This window comes from Dermacentor albipictus, chromosome 2 (assembly GCF_038994185.2).
Source record: "Dermacentor albipictus isolate Rhodes 1998 colony chromosome 2, USDA_Dalb.pri_finalv2, whole genome shotgun sequence".
NCBI lineage: Eukaryota > Metazoa > Arthropoda > Arachnida > Ixodida > Ixodidae > Dermacentor > Dermacentor albipictus.
In genome coordinates this window covers 164734832-164754186 of record NC_091822.1, presented here as the reverse complement: position 1 = coordinate 164754186, position 19355 = coordinate 164734832, and the positions used below count along the sequence as shown (strand labels likewise).

At 47.8% G+C, this 19355-nt stretch overlaps 1 protein-coding gene across 1 annotated transcript in view; it reads left to right on the top strand.

The window, feature by feature from the left end:
• LOC139056255 (sodium/glucose cotransporter 4-like) overlaps positions 1-19355 on the top strand; it is a 60796-nt gene that overhangs the window by 19409 nt on the left and 22032 nt on the right. The window contains exons 2-5 of the mRNA XM_070534329.1: positions 15797-15868; positions 16614-16718; positions 17977-18036; positions 18670-18774. Of these exons, the coding sequence (XP_070390430.1) occupies positions 15797-15868; positions 16614-16718; positions 17977-18036; positions 18670-18774 (342 nt within the window). The remainder of the gene's footprint in view (positions 1-15796; positions 15869-16613; positions 16719-17976; positions 18037-18669; positions 18775-19355) is intronic.

The window sequence follows — 19355 nt, the reverse complement described above, 5'->3', positions numbered from 1 at the left end:
CATCAAAACCAGATATCGCTGTTTTGCAAACGGTATCCATGAGATCACTGAAAGCGGAAAAATTCGATAGGTCATTTTATATCTTACATGAATTTGTTACGTTGTGTACAAGGGTTCTGCAAAAGCTGTATTTCCATATTACTAAATTTTTTGAGATTCATGAGTCCCATATCTACTTTGTTCGCTGCAGGTGTACTACTATATGTAATTCATAGAATTGTGATGTCATTTTTCACTGCTGAGTTACACAGTCGTAGACTCGATACTGTCGTTTTCTGAAAATGTTCGATATCGCCACATTTTACGAAAAATTGACGACCGAAATCAAAAATTCAAAACGAACAGTCACTAGATCTGCAATCTTCCTCTTAAAACTAACAAACCTTGCCAAATTTGGTGCCGTGGTTGCCGAGAAAAACTAATTCTCCTTTTACATGTATTTAGATAGGAGCACCCAAGCTAAAACTTCGTCTTAAAACCCCCAGAAATGAACATTAATTTTCGAAAGCAGGACAGCGCCATTGTTCACAGACCGTTGAACGAGAGTAAAACCTCCCGCACCCAACGAAACGCGCTACCTTCCTGTATTACAATGCACTAGCGCACCACTCACAACCGCTTTGTGCTTCTTCGTTGTTCTGTTCAGCTGTCTAAGTTTGGCAATGCCCGGTAAGCGGCAAACAGCGGAGGCGCCTTCTGGTGTTGACACGCAGCATAAAATCCGTTGGGACTCTCTCTGCTAGCCGGTTAACCCACACACCAGACGGCTCGTCCTGTTATCGTTTCTTTATTGCACGGAGTTATATTACGGTGGCGATATTACACAATAAGCGACGGCGACGTAAAGAAGTAAACAAGAGCTGCTTACGAACCGCCGCGCGAGATGCGTCAGGAGAAGCGATGTCTCTTCCCTCTGCTGAGGGGCACCGCTTCTACTTCTCCGCTAGACGGTGCGACCCAGACTTTACCTTCAGGCACATACTGCTCTCAAGGTCTTCTCCGCCTTCCATTGCCTCGTAGGCTTAGCCAGGACTACAACTCAACTGTCGAGCTCTGCTAAGAAAAAAACAAAAAAAAAAACTTGAAACGGGCCGGGGTGCTACCCGGGGGCAATGCCAATGCCAATGGCTCCGTGCACGCCCGTGTCTCAGTGGCGGGCACGCGAAGATTAGCTGTGATTACGGCGCATTACGCCCAAAGTCATTCGCCGCGCGCACTGACAACAGGCGTCTCAGGTGTACGTACAGTCGACAGACGGCGCGTCGCCCGGCTAATGGCCGGCAATTTCCTCCTCTCTCTCTCTCTCTCTGTTCGGGCTCTCCAGCCACGAGCCTTCTTCCATCGCTCGGCTCACCGGCAATTCCGTCGAAATAGCGTTTCGTGCCCGGCGTACGGAATGACGACCGCGAGGGGGTCTCGCGTGTCCGACTTGCTGTGGCGGCGCGGCTAAACCCTTCGGGCACGTCTGGCAGCACGGCTGGGCCTCGCGGCGTTCACTGTCCGAGGGAGAGGAGGGGGGCTGCCCCGCGTTGCTCGGGCGTTCGATGCAGAAGCTGAAACTCCCGAGTTGCCGTGAGTGAGGTCGAAGAGGGGCACTGAAAATGCGCAGTGAAGGCGGGGGAAGTTGGGGAAGGGGGGGGGTGCCCACGTGCGTTCTGCCTTTGTCATACTTTCCGGCCAAAAGTTACCTGCATGTCACTTGTGAAGGGATGACGCCTCGTCCGGTTGCTGACGCCGTCGTTTCGGTATTTTTCTGTTGCAACTCCGAGTTTACGGGGAGGAAACAGTTACGTCTAACCGCAAACGTGGCGTGGTAAAAAAAAAAAAAACGCTAGAACGTTTAGTTATGTGCGTTGGCGTATAGGCAATAAGTTCTAAAAAACCACTGGTTTAATTTCTAAATGAGGAGGCCCAACATGCTTTCCCTTGAACATCGCTGTATGACGTAGGACAAGATGTTCGAGTCAACAACAAGAAAGAAGCCCGCTGCTCGAACATAGGGTCAGAAAAAGTAGTTTTCTTTGATGAAGGACGATTGGCATACGATGCAACAGCACATTAGCAATGACGACGACGACAACTTTCGCGGTAGAAGGTCTGCAAACGGCTCAAGTCGTACTCGTCCAACTGTACCATGCAGTGCGGTGAAAACGAAAAAATAAAATCAAAATAAAACGCACGCCCAAGTGCCCTGCCACGTTTCGTAATGGGTACGACGCATGTCATCAACTGAAGCGGTGCTTTCAGCCAGGAGTTAGGACCGAAGAAACGCGCTAGTTGTGAGATGTGCAGGAGGTGCACGCGAGTAAGTCAACAACATGAAGACGTACAGATCGCAATCCTTAGTTTCCCTACGGAGAACCCTCATACCAGCACTGGATCGCTTGCCGTAGTGGAATGCAACGGAGCTTCGGTACCGACGTTGCTTTAGCTCTTCAACAATGTAGCGAAGTGGTACAAAAGCGCTCGGCTTAACGCCGTCGAAACTATAGGAATTTCTCGCATTGCGGCTTAGTGACTCCGTTCTCCATAAAAGAGAAAGCAACGATGAAGATTCCCGGAACAAAAAATTCAGCGGCGGTTTTGCGGTAAATGCGCGAAGCGCGTTAGCATTACGTCGGACATCATTGAGGTCCCGGATCCATGATTGAAATCGCCTTCACCACATTGCAAAGTGTTGTTCAGGTGCTCACTCGATGCATGCCCTGCCTTTTCGAAGAGTGAAGTGTCACTGACCGGGGTCCGGAGCAAATATTATATATATATATATATATATATATATATATATATATATATATATATATATATATATATATATATATATATATATATATATATATATATATATATATATATATATATATATCTACCCGTACACTTCTTCGCACACTTCTCACACATACATTATTTTTTCCCACTTTGGCACTCCTAATACTAACACATTAAAAGTGAACAACGTACCCCCTTCTAAATTTTTGAAGCTGCAAGCAACAGGGACGGGAAATGGTTCTCTATAGTATTTAGCTTCAAGGTCTAAACCTTCTAATTGCGTAAAATTACACGTTGCTCAAACAACACGGGCGTGCTCAGTACTCCGCCCACGGCGCTACGTACCGATGATTCACGCATTACATAATCAGCGCTGTGCCAGTTCGTGTTATTACACGAACTGGCACAGCGCCGCCAACACAGGCGTAGTAACCGCCCTGTACCGGTGCAGTACAGGGCGGTTACTACGCCTGTGTTGTTAATCTGCAGGAGGGGAAGATGTGATTTGCCTTGCGTAAGATGCGAATCCACTGGAGCGCGACTACGTCTGACAAAATTTTATCACACAATTGTGCGACAAAAAGTCTCTTCGTACTATACGAGCTAGCCAGCCGTTCCCGGGGAGCTGTCGCTCGATTTTCTCAGACCTCTATATTTTCACACCCAACTCGTCTTTTACATAGCAAACCCCCTTTATATGCAACTGCCTAATACAGTGAACTCTCACTCGAGTGAACTTCAACTGACCGAAGGAAATAGTTAATTGAAGTGAAAGTTAGCTAAACTGAATATTCACTAGAAAATAAAGAGCGTAGCACACAACAGACAACAAGTCAACAGTGTGAATTGAAATTTATCGAGTTATGTAGTACATCAATATATACGAAATACGTAACAGTTACGTTGCTGCCTATCACATTTTGAAAAAAAAAAAACGAGTCTAATTTCCCTGTGCACTGGTGCTATTAAAGCGCAAGAAGTAGCACAGCTGTCCAGAGAGTCTGTGTTGTTGCGCACTTCCTCTGGCCCAGTTTGTTGCTGATTCATGAAGTCTGGCAACATTCCAAGGCATAACACATCCTCGACTAGAGTTGCAGTATTTGAATCCGACTCTGTCATTGCATCTTCCTCTTCGCACTCGTCTTCGGGGCGAGCACTGGAAACAATTTCCAGATCTAGTAGTCCATCACACTTAACGAGCTCACTGTCACTGCACATAGTCTTCAAAACAAGTGTTGCTGTCAAGTTGAAACTGGTCACAGACCTCTGTCCACATCCCGGGGTCGATCACCTCGTCGCGTTGTTCCTCTTGCTCGCTTTCACCACACAGCGGGAAAGGCCAAATTTGTGCCAGCAGTTTCAAATCGTAGCCGGTTTTACTGTCCACCAAGAGCCTTAAGTTCTTTCAACTGAAATATTTGCTATAAAAATTAAATTATGGGGTTTTACGTGCCAAAACCACTGTCTGACTATGAGGCACGACGTAGTGGGGGACTCCGGAGATTTGGACCACCCGGAGTTCTTTAACGTGCACCTAAATCTGAGTGCACGGGTGTTCTCGCATTTTGCTCACATCGAAATGCGGCCGCCGTGGCCGGGATTCGATCCCGCGACCTCGTGCTTAGCGGCCCAACACCATAGCCGCTAAGCAATCACGGCGGGTAAATATTTGCTATTCAGAAATTCGTTTGACTGAAAGATTTTGGTACAGAATGTATAGGAAACCCCCTGGGGGACTTTCTAAAAGTTCGTTATTCTGAAACATTCGTTAAACCTACGTTCGTACAACTGAGAGCCTACTCTACATATAGATCTGAATATGCAAGCAAGTACTCGGGTTACCGTGTTTCGGCGTCTGTTTGTGCTCTGCGTGGCCGAGAATACACAACGCACGCCTTTTGAAAACCCGTCGGCAAAAGAACGATTGCTCGGCGCGTTGTTCACATCACGACGCGCACAGATTCCCACACGCTCTTTTCCAAGGTCGCGTGATCATTAGGGCTTTACGAGCACGGTGACCGCCTCAACGTCGAGTGAAAACAAAACGCCCCCATCTCCTGCTCGTCGAGACAAACAAAAGCGGCGCAGCCACAAATAAAAACGGTGACGAAAACGTAAGAGGATTAAAAGAGCGGAAAATAGCGAACGATCAAAGAGGGGGGGGGGGGGAGAAAGAAAGAGAGGGATAACTGCACCAGAGGGAGACCCAAAGAGCAATGAGGGGAGAGAGAAAGAGAGAGAGGATAACTGCACCAAAGGGAGACCCAAACGCGCAGAGGGAGAGAAAGAGGGAGAAGGCGATAACTGCACCGGAGGGAGACCCGTAGCGAGCCGACTTCACCTGTTTTAGAGCTGTTGCCGGACGCCAGTCGAGCAAGAAAGAAAGAAAAAGCGCGTGTAGCGTGAATCCGGTTCTGAGAGAAGGGTTGCGTGAATGCCGGCGTGTTACCCGTTCGTCTCTATCCGTCCGCACGTGGCGAGGTCCTTTAAGTGTTGTTTTGGCTGCACCGAAGGTGGTTTGGCCCTGCGGGCCATACGCATCGGTAGACTGTAAGCTGGACGGTCGGCGTTTCGCGGTGGTCGCCCGCTTGCGTGCTCTTGCCTGCACGGCTTGCAACGTGGATGACGTCGGCCTGCAGGGCTAACGACATTCCGCCGCTCGCGTGCGCCGGCATTGATGCCGGCCCGTTTTTTATACCGTGCCGTGTTTTCCTTTTCTTTTTTTTTATTTTGACGCGGCACAGACACGTGCGCTGCTTGTCGCTGAACCGTGATCGGAATGAATGAAGCTCGTTGTCGGTGACGAAAACGGCGTGGCTTCTTCGCGCTCTGTAAGGTAATGGAAGACTGAGCATGTGCTGGTGGGATAGTTGGTTAAGCATGATTACAAAGACGGCGCCGAATAAAACGACACACGAAGAAAGGAGACACGCCTACGTGCTTGTCTCGTGTCTCCTTTCTTCGCGTGTTGCTTTATTCGGCGCCGTCTTTGCAATAATGGAAGACTATTTTACCCCCGCCCGGACAGGAAGAACGGAAAAAGATTATCAGGCAGTAGACAAGAATTTGCATTATTGTTCATTCAGACTGACTTTCAAAGGAAACGGGATCACTCCGCTCGACTTTCTTTTCATTTACTTGAACATCTTGATGGGGCAGCGCAATATGACGAAGACAGAAGGCAGGAACACCTAGAACAGTGCTGACAGTAGTCTTCTTACGTTTTCTTCACACGTTTTTATTTGTGGCTGGTCCACTTTTGTTTGTGTGTTCCTGCCTGCTGTCTTCGTAATATTGCGCTGCCCCTTCAAGATGTTCAACCAGTACCAACTCGCCCAATTGTCGATCCTTCTTTCATTTCTTTGTCGTAATTACGTATTTGTAAATTCTCATTTGTCCGATACAATTATGAAATCTGCCCCGACTCTCGACCAGACCCTCCGAGTCGACAAGCGCTGCTGCCTTTAATTAAGGGCGTCATCATCAGTGCACGGATCAGATAAAAATCTTCAAAGATGGCTCGAAGGCCGTTTGTGGGAGGTCGACCGCAACAGAGCAAAGACGGTGATCAACAAGCGTTCGATGCATTCGTGCCTTGGATACGAACGTACATCCCAGCTTGCGCGTTGTGGGTTTCTGCCCGTTCGCGGCAGGATTTGCACGTCTAGGCAGGTCTGTGTACAGCGTGTGTCCTAAGTTTTGCGAGGAGGGGTGGCGGCTCCAGCCGATATAATAATAATATTTGGGGTTTTACGTGCCAAAACCACTTTCTGATTATGAGGCACGCCGTAGTGAAGGACTCCGGAAATTTTGACCACCTGGGGTTCTTTAACGTGCACCTAAATCTAAGCACACGGGTGTTTTCTCATTTCGCCCCCATCGAAATGCGGCCGCCGTGGCCGGGATTCGATCCCGCGACCTCGTGTTCAGCAGCCCATCACCATAGCCACTGAGCAACCACGGCGGGTGGCTCCAGCCGAGTCGATGTCGTTGTATTTAACATTTGCACAGCGTTGCGGTTTATTTTTATATCTTTCAACGAGTTACGCCACTGAGCCTTTCTCATAAAACTTGAATTAATTCTGCGCCGAAATGAATATGGCAACATATAGTACCTAAGCAATGCGTACATTATTTCGTTGCTAATTAACATTTGAGCAAGTAAAGAGAAGCGAGTAATGCTCGATAAATAGATAACAAGGCAGCGCAACCGTTCCAATAACCGGACGGCTGATGCGCATCTCTATAGGCTCGAACATTCGATTGCGACATGTGCGGAAAACACGCTTATTCAATCGAGTGCAGAAGTCCAAAAACGTTGACAAAATATTCTCAATAAATTCCATTTCATCCGCTTCAGCCTGCGAGTACTTTTTTTGAAGGCCTTGCGTATCTCTGCAACGCCTGTTCGCTTTGTGAATAATTGAGAAGCTTGAAGTTTGCTTGCTTTCCAAGAGTTGGAGAGGCCAAGAAAACGAACAACCAAGCTCGAAACGAAAGCAGCTCCGAAACACGCTGCCCTCGGCGACAACGTACGGCATTTGGTATAGCTTGGAGCTGCCGTCTTATTACTGCCGAGAGCACAGACAGACATACAAAAAACCGAGGCAGAGGAAATTACGCGGATCGGACACCACATTATTTGCAGAATGTGCATCTGCTTTCATCCAGTGTTGTCCAACAGCAAAGATAATATTCGCTAGGGGAACACGGCTTTTAAACGTGCGTTTTGGCTAGCACAGAGCTGGTCTTTAGAAAAAGAAAAAAATATGTAACTTGAATACAGGTACCTGCGATGCAGGGAGTTGGAAATGGGCAAAAAGCGTGCGAGGATATGACTGGTAGCTGAAAGGTTAAAAAAACAAAAAACGAATTACCAAAATGGAAAGTGACACTTAACGCATGGAAAAGCGTTGGTAACGTCCATTTCCTAATAATGATTCACCACCGTTACCATTGTGTAATTGCTAGTGTCCTCCTTGCGTTATTAACCATTACGAATGAATTATCGGGTTTGACGCGTCTCCGAACACTCACTGCGGGTTGCGTCATTACGAGAGAAGCCGTAGTAAAGGGTTCCCGCCATCATTTCAGACCGTATGGGGTTCTCCAACGGGCACCTAAATGCTCACTACTAGGCACTTGAGACGCGACACTCGGGACCGCATGGCGGCCAAATGCAGTCACAACGCATCGCAAAGGCTCTCGCTTTCATACGGTACAGAAACGCACCGGTTCGGAGTCCCCGGTGCCCACTGCTGGCGCAACCGATGCCGGGTGGGGGTGGTGGTGGTGAAAACTTTTATTCAACAGAGAGGGGGAAGCTCGTTGGCTCCACAAAACTAGGTGTCGTCCTTAGTCCGGGACGTCATTGGTCGAAGCCGACGCTCGAGCCCGTTGGACCAGAGCTCGTTAATTGTTCTTCTAGTCCGGAGCTACTGAGCAGCGTCGACTCCCAGTCCTCTCGAGTGGGGTGAGACATAGGGAATTGCTTGGGATTCTGTTGGCAGGCCCAGACCACGTGACATGTCCGGGAGCCACGGGCTCCGAGCGGCGCTTTCGATCTTCGAACGCTGTATACGTCTAAGCAAACGAGCGCTTTATTATTATTTTTTTCCGCACGTCGGCCCGCCTCTAAATGCGGCCGGAAATCGAAGCCGTGACCTCGTGCTCGGCAGCACGACGTCATGTAGCCACCGAGCCAGCCCCGGAGCGTCCACAAAAGCATGCATAATTGCACGCAATGAAAAGCGCGACAGCGCAACGGTCCCTTTGATACAACGAATGGGTGCAGGAAACTCGATCGTCGGCGTACGCGACGCAATTAAGGCAGCGGAATTTCGACGATGCCGGCATGTTGCACGAGCGGGCTGCAACGCATGGACACGCAGATCAAATCGGTCGCGCCACGACCTCGTTCGTCCCTAACGCGAACCGCCACCCCTTTTCTTTGTTTTCTTTTTTTTTTTCTCTCTTTCGCACCATGTCGGGCTTCCTTCCTCTTTCGCTAGTAAACAGCCGTTCGTACGCAAGAAAAAACCCGTCTATCACGCGTTGTTCTTCCTTTCTCTCCTTCTTTCTTCCCTCTCTCTCTCCGTCTTTCTATTTTTTTTTTATTTCGATCCGAGCTCCCGAAGTGTGAGTTGCACTGCCAGTTGAAAGGCATCGCTGGGGAAAGCGTGGTTGCAGGATTAGCTTGGCCACGCGGAAGGGTGAGCTCGCAATAGCGCTGACAGCGACATGATGTAGGCGTCCAGGTAAAAACCATCTCGGGCGCTATTTGCGCGGGAAAACACAAGCGCAATCCTTTCCAAAGGCGCGCGGTGACGATGTGTTACTTTTCTATTTATACATCCAGGCGACAGGTCAGCGCTATATTATGGAATCTAAGGCCGCCATTATTGCCACTATAGCTTCGGCTATTACGGTCACCGGTCGCGCTGTCTATATATTGGGACTGCTCGAGCTTGCGTCCTTGTTGCAGAACGATCAGGAAATCGGCCGGCCACCGAATGGGCCGAGCAGCGATGTTTTTCTCGTGTCTCTCGTCGCGTGCTATTAATAGCGGGTCGTGTTAGTTACCTATATGGCGCGAATTTATTCCGAGGGCACATCGAAACACACGGATGAATTGACTTACTCCAAAAGAGTACGCATTTGGGCTGGTTGGTTCATGATTACGAGCAATAAAAACAGCGCTAAACGACGGGGCGAGTGAAAGGACAGAGACAACTGCGCTGACTAACAACCAAAGTGTGTTTATTCCGTCAGTCAGCATATATATGCTCCACCGCTATCTGAACCACAGAATCTAGAGAATAGGGCATGCGCAGGGGGAATTGCAATTAATGTGATAAGAAGGCAATCTCCTTCGGAAGGAGAGAAATGGACGGAAGGCTTACACATGCTTCGCCACTAACGTGAATGTGGAAGGCTTCGGATATAAGGCGTGCGCGGTCATCACGATATTTTGACAGATAGGTTACACCTTCGAAAAATGCTGACTGACGGAATAAACACACTTTGGCTGTTAGTCAGCGCAGTTGTCTGTGTCCTTTCACTCGTCCCATTGTTTAGCGCTGTTTTTATTGCTCGGGACTTACTCCACTCCTTCGGTTGTCCTATACTCCTCCGGTTTGCGTGGCTATTCGTGGCCCGTAGCCGTCATCGGTTCTCAACTTATGCGGACGCGTTATTGTCGCGCTGGCACATGGTTTCGCTGCGTTCGCTCTATCTTGTCTCGTCGTCGTATTTGCTACCATTTACTGTGTAATTTCTCTGTCGTTGTTGATCTTCATTATACATACGCAAAATTTCCTGAAAAGAAAGAGTAATTTGAGCGGTGTGTGTCACAAAGAAAAAAGAATATGGCTCTATACTATGTGACTGTGTTTAGAGACGACAACGTGCTTTCCCGAGTCATTCTGCCTAAGGTAAAGCCTTCGTTGTCCTGCATTTGCAGCCGCCAGGAGAGGCTCCCTTTCTTTCAACTCAGGAGTTGGACGTGTACAGTAGGTAGAGTCAACCACGGAATTTCACGCAATACGAGATCTCAGAAAAAAGCTGCACATCTGCGCAGCTTGACAACGCAGCCTAGTATTCGCATTTACAACTTCTACCAGTATATGTAAACAACATTGTGATGTTCGGTTTTACTGAGTATACTGTCACAGGCTGGCTCAGCAATTGGACGTTTTCTAAGATCCAGTCGACTGTAACCCTTTTGTGGTCTTGAATGGTAGCGCGAAGTGACACAGACAGAGACTAGAAGCAGACAGGACGAGCGCTTGTCCTGTCTACTTCTAGTCTCACTCTGTGTCATTTCGCGCTACAATTCACGATCATTTTACCGTACCAACTCGCCCAACTTTCTATCCGGTTGTGGCAGACTGTACGTTTTATGCTACTGAGCACGACGAGGTTTCCATTGACGCGACGTTAGCGGCGCATCGATGCTATTCGCATAGTCGCTTCATGCCCTCTTACTTTTCGACATAGCAGCGGGCGGACCTCCCGGTCTTGCGAGATATTTGCGGTATCTACTGTTCGTGTCTCGACCTCTGTGGCGAAACGTTGGCAAAAAGCACTGACAAGAGTCACAGCATTTCCATTCCTTAGGCCATCGACGATGCGTTCGTTTAATAGCACGCGGTCAAGGTGAAGGACAGTGTTGCGCGCTCGAAGGACAATAAGGAAGAAGAGAGAGCGCGCCAAGGAAAGAAATGGCTTTTGAGTGCCGGTACACAACGACTAGGAAGCACACAAAATCTAGAAAAAAAAATAATCGAAGCATGGGGTTCCTACGCGTTTACGACTCTGCTAGGAGATAAGTCTCGCGTGAACGCTGCACCGTGTGCTGTTAAAGGCGTTTCAGCGTTGAGGAAGCTAGAGCTAATTAAGAGCCGAATGCGCGGTACGTATGGCCTGCGCGTAAGAATACTTTACGATTGACCTGCGGCCTATGAGCTGGCGAGTCGCAAACGGACAACGGACAGTAATGCGTCGCCCAATTACACAGACTTGTTTGGCGTGGGTGCAGCTTGGCGACCTCAGCTGGTCCTTGACTAAATTACGCGTTAGGGCTCTGGCCAATCACTTTGACGGGTGAATTAATCGAGAGGCAAGGCGCCAGTCTATCAAGGACTGTCATTTTGCTCAAGAAGCTTTGTTGTTGCAGTTATTATTTGGTTGACACTTCAGGCATATTGCAAATCAGTTTGTATCAAGTGCAATGACAATGTTCAGGGCGAGAATATCGGCTTCGGTGGCCGATCGAACTTGGACGCTTGACATTCAGTCAAAACTGAAATTATTAGTTGTATAATCATTATTACTAGTGTAGGCTGAACACGTCTATCGGTGGATACAAACTATTGTATTGTGGTACAAACTGGCCATGTCAGTGTTGACTCATATGGGTGAATAGCGCAAAAATGAAAAAAGAAGAGAAAAGATAGCGGACTAAAGAACAGGTCTATTCGTTCGTTTCGTCCATCGTGAGTCTTTTGCGCCATTCACCAATCTCAAGTTGCCTTTGCACCCCTCGTGAACTAAGCTTTCCCTAGATCTGGAAATTTCATGCTCTTGTCATACCCATGGTCCTTCAATCCCTCCACCTCTCCTGTCCTCCCGTCGTCTACATCGTTTCTTTTCTTTCGCATTGATTATGTTACTCTGACGGGGTGCCGGATCTCTGTTACACGCTTAATATGAGCCGCGATCAAGTCCACTTTTTTTTGCATAATCGCAGTTGGAACGTCACCCATCCGTGCTCGATTCGTGATCCATACTATACTAACAGCGTTCCTTAACTACTTAATGGGCTTTCCGTTCTTTAGAGCTGCCTCTCCCTTATTTCCTTAGATACGATACGGGTGTGCTGTGAACACCGTCGAAACGTACCGTCTTTCTACGTCTATCTCACAGTTCCGCGTATCATTTCTATTTTCTTTCCATAGCTCCTTGCGTGACCCTTGCCTTTCATTTTGAGCCTCCAGTCTTCTCGTACTTGCAGAATGCCGTGATCATATATTTTGTTTTCAAGGATATATCCGCGAGCCTTTCATTTTCAGCTTCCAATCTCCCAGTACTTGAAGAATGCCGTGATTATATCATTTCCTTTCAAGGATACCCGCGAGCCTGTCCGCTCATGACTCGCAGCTTGCCGATGGTATACGAACAGAAATGTTCATGCTCGCGTCTTTATGAATTTGGCAACCCCTCATGTATGCTACCCTGACGCCATCCTTTAGCTCTCGCCCCGCTGCGCGCCCTTTCTGCGACCGAACGCATATCCTTTCACGGATCGCGCGAACGGGAAAGTTTTTCTGCGCGAACGCGAACTGCCCGCATACATCACCGTCGTCGGGTTATAATTACAACGGTGCAACGTCTCCTGGCCGCCTCTGCCGTTGTTATCCTTCGGCCTGCGAGGAAAATTACGCCGCGCGCGCGCGAGGGTGGCGATAACGCATGCAAAAGGATGCACCCACTGAATGCGAACGACGTGGTGTGTCACGCATAGCGTGTCCCACTATAGATAAACAAAGTGACGAGAGTTGGGCAAGAAACGTTAACCGTCGTGGCAGTGCTGCAACGCAGTCGTGACTCAGTAAGGCTTGTTTGCTGGACTGGTTGGTTCGTTATGATGGAGGAGAGATGCGGCACGGCAAGGACAAACAAAGCGAAAGAACATGCAGCCCGTGTTTGTCCCTTCGTTCGCCACTTTCTGTGTTCTACTGCGTGTTTCTATCAGCCTTACGAAACGTTTCTGTAAATCCCAGCTTACGGTCCAGCAAAACACGACAAAAATAAATAAATAAATTGGTCTCATGCATCGTTTCAATAACGTTTGAATTGAAATGAGGAAGGAGAAGACAAAAAATAAGTTTATGCGCTCGACGTTTTTTGAAGCTTGTATGAAAGTAGAATGGGGGATGGGACACGAATACTGTAGTTACCCGATTCGTTGCCCATCCCCCATTGTGGGTACGTGCCATGTTTTGAAGGCGTAACAGTGAGCGTGAATTTCTCCAACACTTCTTTTTGCCACGTCACCGGTTTATAATTCACGGAAAAGGTTTGAAGGAGAACCCTTCCAAAACCTTGGCTTCAATTTGACTCTTCGGATAATTTTTTCTTTGGTTCTGCCTCGCTATGATATAGCCGCAGGAATGGAGCGAAGGCCTCTGCAACTTTCTGCGCGATATAGAAATAAGTGCATGCTAAAATTGCTAATTTTACTTCTTATGCTCACATAATTTTTAGTGCAATATTTAGATATTTAATGATTCATTTCTGTAACGGTAGATAGTTTGATTCACATGTACAAGACCTTTCATTCATTTCAGGTTATCTTTGTAAAGAAATTGATAACAGTATTTTCACCGCCCGATTCATGGCCGATTTCTCAGAGTAGGTTGCGCCAATTCAGTAAGGAACAAGAACAACAACGTCAGCCGACTAATTATTGGTCGTTCCTAACTAGTGGGCACGTGTCCGATTTGAATCCCAGGAAGATAATTTGGCCACTCCCCTGGCGTGGGTATGTACTATGCTGATGTTTGCAACTTAAGGTTACTTAATTTATTTTTTGCTCCAGTCGTATGTTTTTCCAATCTTTTTTTGCTTCCTCCGACTCTCCGGTCCTACGCGCATTCCTCGTAGTGGATTGCGCCGTTAGACTCGGGTCCAATTAACCTCGGCAACGTTCACGTGATACGTTAGGTAATACGCAATCGGGCGTTGTGTAAATAGACAAGTCTTAAACGTTCGGGGAACTCGCAAGTGACCAGGGAGCTGACGTATAAGAGTCGCCAAGAAGACAGGTGATTGCTATTAAGTGGTTAACGTGGGCCGGGATCTTCTTCGCGGTAATAGGTAAGGTGCAGCACGGCCTTGCTGCCAAGCTATGTCGTCGCGGTGACGTTGTGACATAGGCTCGTCTCGCAGACTCATTAATTCCTAGCTTGACGTGTGACATGCCATCAAGAACAGCTAGTCTGACCGCGTAAAACAAAAGAAGAGAAAAAACAAACAACAACCCTCTCATACCGCAGAGTGTCAAGCCGCTAACAGGCTAATCGTTTGGTTCTCGCGAGAGACTCGTCTATCTGACACTGTTCTGCTCTCGACCTTGGACGACTGCGCGGCAATTTGCGCATGCAACCCAGCCAAACTAGACTGAAACGATAAGAAAGAAAATAGCTGGGGCGTGGCGTGTGTTTTTCTTCAAGGGCTGACTGGACTGAAAGACTGGGCATATAGCCATTAAAATTCCTGTCCCACAAAGCGCTGTTGGCACCTTCCTCGCTGTATCCACTTTAGCGTAAGGCTTGCTCAAGTCTAGGCACATCGCACTCTAATCAGGCAAGGGTTACGCTTGCAGTGCCCGGTGGCTTTGCGTAACAAAGCTTACATTGTTCCTTGACGTAATAGTTCTGCGGAATCCCGCACGATGGAGAGAAGTAGTTAATGAAAGGAAAATGAGACATCCACCCAGACGTAGCTAAGTGCTACAAAGGAAACCCATACGGGTTCCTTAAAAGGAAAGCTTCGCACTTGAGGAAAAATTAGTCCTGGTCCGGGACTCGAACCCGGGACCACCACCTTTCCGGCGCAGCCTCTCTCCTATCTGAGCTAACCACGCGGCTAGCAGATGGCAGGCGAAGTCGAATTTAACAACTCAAATACAAACAATTTATCGCAATTTATCAGTTGATAAATTCGACTTCGCCTGCCATCTGCTAGCCCCCTGGTTAGCTCAGGTGGTAGAGCGGCTGCCCCGGAAAGGCGGAGGTCCCCAGGTTCGAGTCCCGGACCAGGACGAATTTTTCCTCAACTGCGAAGCTCTTCTCTCGAGGAACCCGAATGGGTTTCCTATGTAGGACTTAGCTACGTCTGGGTGGATGGCTCATTTTCCCTTTATTAATTACATTGTTCCTTCTTGCTGCATATATCATACAGGTTTTACCATTGCATTTACCGCTGCCGCAAAGATTCGTTGGTAGCTCTTAACGTACTGAAAGGCCGAAACTATATGATGATAGGGGGTGTAGTGGTGTTTGTTACATGGTGACGGAAACTGATAAGAACTTCGTTGGCAACGCGACCGACTAAACGGTGTGTCATTTCGCCGATGCATCGGTCGCAGCACAACAAAACGAACCTTCAGAAGCGCTCCGTGACATCTGTGCTTTAAGAGCATAAAACTAATTACTGCACCGACGAAAGTGGGCAGTGCGGCTGTCCAGAATAGCAAGATCAAAGTTCCTTCTATTAAGCCTACCGGCGATACTGTGTTCATACAGGCACGGTGAAACCCACGGGTGAGCGGTGTGAATGTTGTTCGTGTCACTCTCGCCACAAATGTCGTCAGACAGCCGCGTGTCCTCATCGCACCTCAGCAATGTAACTCTCTTGCCGCTACATCAGAGTGACATATACATTAAGCCAGTATGCGCGCTGTGTATCCTCCCATTTGAAATGTAAACTCAGATTTCAATGCTTGGTCTCTCTTCTTGCGCAGTCCTCATGGAGAAGCAGCCGGGGTTCTATGAGCGGCTACTTCCTGGCTAGCAGGAGCATGCACTGGATACCGGTAAGTACCAGTTCGGAGTAGCCAGGCTAACCCGCAGTATGCTTAACGTAGTGGATGCGACATACGAAGTGCCCGCCTCACAAGAACATGATCACCTCCGCTTCAAGTTGTTAGTGCAAAGGTGTGGAACAGGTTCTTCATATACGTAACTGGCCTTGCCACGCGTGAAAGAAAAAAAAAAGAAAGAAAAAATTGGCCAAATGATATATATTTAATTTACGTTAACACAACTTTGCCGGTTTACTTCGTTTCTCTTTTATTGGAAACTGTAAGACCTGAGGTCGAAAAACTTGGTCATCTGCACGTGTCAGCAGTATGTCATAGCATTAAAATTGCGAACTAGACAGACAGGCACGAACAGACGGAACATCAGTGACGCAAGCGGTCATGTCGTGCTTTCTCTCTTTTTTCTTAAGTTCTCATTCCTGTTTTCTCGTCATGACGCCTGAGTTGAAGGGGCCACAGGAAACGAGCGTATTAAACGGGAATTTGCAGTCAGGAATGAATGTAGCTTTGACTAAATGTGCACCGTGGCACACAGTGGACTAATGACCATGGGAATGACGATCGAGTTTCATCAGATAGTTGCCTACCGCATACGGTAAAAAAAAAAAGAAAGTTGCCCGACAGCTTTAAATGCACAGCGCCTGCTGATACACTTTCGCTGGCCTTTGAAATATATGCACGAGGCCCCACGTTTCAGGGCTTTGATAACCTTTATTTGTTTCTTGTTTTGTTACGACAGGTTGGTGCTTCGCTCTTCGCCAGCAACATCGGAAGCGGCCACTTTGTTGGGCTGGCCGGATCTGGCGCCGCTACGGGAATCGGCATCGCGGGTTTTGAGCTGAACGTACGTATGCGGATCTGCTGTAAACCGTCACCATTACGACGAACGTTGATGTAACGTGAACCATTGGGCCTGTAAACCTTCGCATATATCGTTTGTGCAAATGCTATATAGAAAAAAAAATCGGCAACTGAGAGAAACTGTTCATTTGCACACGAAGATGCGAGAGAGACGATTGAATCAGCTCCGGTTATGCCCGAGCTAACTTCTGAAACTGGCGTCTCGCGGTTTGCATGCGGGTGCGTGAGGTGTGGTCGAGACTCACGGTTGCTTTGTTTGTAAGTGTACTTCTCCTGCAGCATTTTCTTACTCGTCCCAATAATTCCGCTCACGTTGCGCTGCTAAGCACGAGGTCGCGCGATCGAGTCCCTGCCACGGCGGCCGCATTTCGTTGCGGGGGTGGCGAAATGCAACAAACACCCGCCCGCTTAGATTTAGATGCACAATAAAGAACCCCAGGGGGTCAAAATTAACCCGGTGTCCCCCACTACGGCATGCATCATAATCAGATCGTGGTTTTTGCACGTAAAAAGACCCCTACTTCAATTTAATTTGTAATTAATAATTCCACGCTTAATTACCACGTTATGCTTGCGGAAGCAATGCCAAAGCCGCATATGTTTCACAGAGTTGCCATAATAGTGACAGAGAAACCGTACGGTATTACAAGACGATGCGTGGAAACGCTTCGGTAACGATGGAGCCAGATAGCTACATCCTGCAGCTTCCATTCATTTGTTGACGTGCGTGTCTTGGGGCCCGTTTGTGCGTCCGTGTGTGGTCTTGGCTTGATATGCAGGGTACGAAATGAGGACGAGTCGCAATTAAGTCCAATTAGAAACAAAAAAATCACAAGACGTAGGAGTGGGCGCTAAGTTCGACTGGCTTTAATGGGTCACACCGAGGCGCAATCTATGCGATGTACAAAAACGCCGACGGGCAACCTTCAGTAACCCAGACATAATTTTGACTGCTGGCGTACTGTCAATAAAAGAAACCACGTTCGTTCTTTTTTTTTTCCTTTCAGGTAACAAATCCATTTGAAGCCGAGCGCCAACTAAAGGGCGCTTATGCAATTTGTCTTCATTAGTGGAGTTACCCGAAAAAAAAAGATATGTTTTATATTGAGAAATAAAACTCCCATTCTGAGCTCAAAAACTGCCTCTTGAAAGCGCTCACATACTGACAAACAGAGTTACGGCTGTCACTTTGCTCAGTGATGAGTTACATTTTCATATAACCTGTTTTTTTTTTTTCGCAGGCTGTCTGGGTCCTCATGCTCCTGGGATGGATCTTTGTGCCTGTCTACGTGGCTTCAGGAGTAAGCTTCTTTTTTTTTTTAGTGTCACCCATATCATAGAATTACTCTTACGAAAAAAAAAAACAGTTGGCGTGCGGCAGTAATCTGGTGCATCTAAAGTCATCTTAAGAAAAGGGACTGTAACACATTGTTTGGAGCGTAGCGGTGTGTATCGGCACACTACAGATAGATTTAGGGAGAGCGTACGTTTCGTCAGCACCCACCTCTCCAATCAATATAGGAACGAGAAAAATAAAAATGGAAAAGCAATAAAAGGTGCTAACAATCATGATGCACGTTGGGGCAGCTGCGATAACTGATAGACTGTGAACACGGCCTCCGAGAGCGGGCGGTGTCTGTGTGTCAGTGGTGTGATCTCAGAGGCAATCTTCACGATTCTGGTCTCGGGGGCTAAATTGTGCGAAAAGAACGTAAGGTGATGTAACCTGAAAGAGATAAACCACACCTTTTTTGTTTTAGAAAAAAAAAACAAGCCTACAGTATTGAGGAGACCACGACGGTCGCACAGTGTAGTGACACACTTGTGTTCGGACGCACGTTCGAAACTGCAGTAAAGTTAAAACACGAAAGGTTTGCTGTAACGCTTACGTCGGTTGGAGCCTTACATTTAACCGCGTTTGGCTTGTTGTGCAGGTGTACACGATGCCGGAGTACCTGCGAAAGAGGTTCGGCGGCCAGCGGATACGAGTGTACCTGTCCGTGCTCGCCCTTCTCCTGTCCATCTTCACGAAGATCTCGGTGAGTGGTCGTTATTCGCCTGTACTGTGTCCGGTGACTGATAGGAAGAAAAAAAAAATGCAAGGAACAGCCATGTGCTGGCAGGAAGATTGTGTTCAGGGAAGTCGGTGAGCAACACAGTACTTTCCAGTGTTTTCGGGCGTTTGGTGCAGTCACTTTGAGGCCGCAGTATGCCTGTAGTTATGGAAGAATTTCGGCGCACGAAGTGTCCCAGTTGATCTTTGTAATGCATTGTGGGGGTCAGTGAATAAATTAATGCGGCAACATGCCATGGCTTGACAGCGCGATACGGAGCTTTGGTGGCTCGTGGAGGCACAGGTGAAAGAAAGAGTCGGTCAAAGGAAAACTGCGCACTTAGCCGCGTTAGGTACTTAAATTTTCGTCTCTAGGTACTTGTGACACTGATTGATGACCGGTCTGGTCACTTACTCTTTAACATCAGTCTGATCAGTCACTCTGTACGTTAGTCATTCGGCGAAGCCAGTCAGGTGAGCCTGCACCTAATGGATACGTTCGGCTATAAATAATTTCGCTTGGCAAACCCCTTGTGTCTTCTACTCTGAAAATAACACTAAACGTGG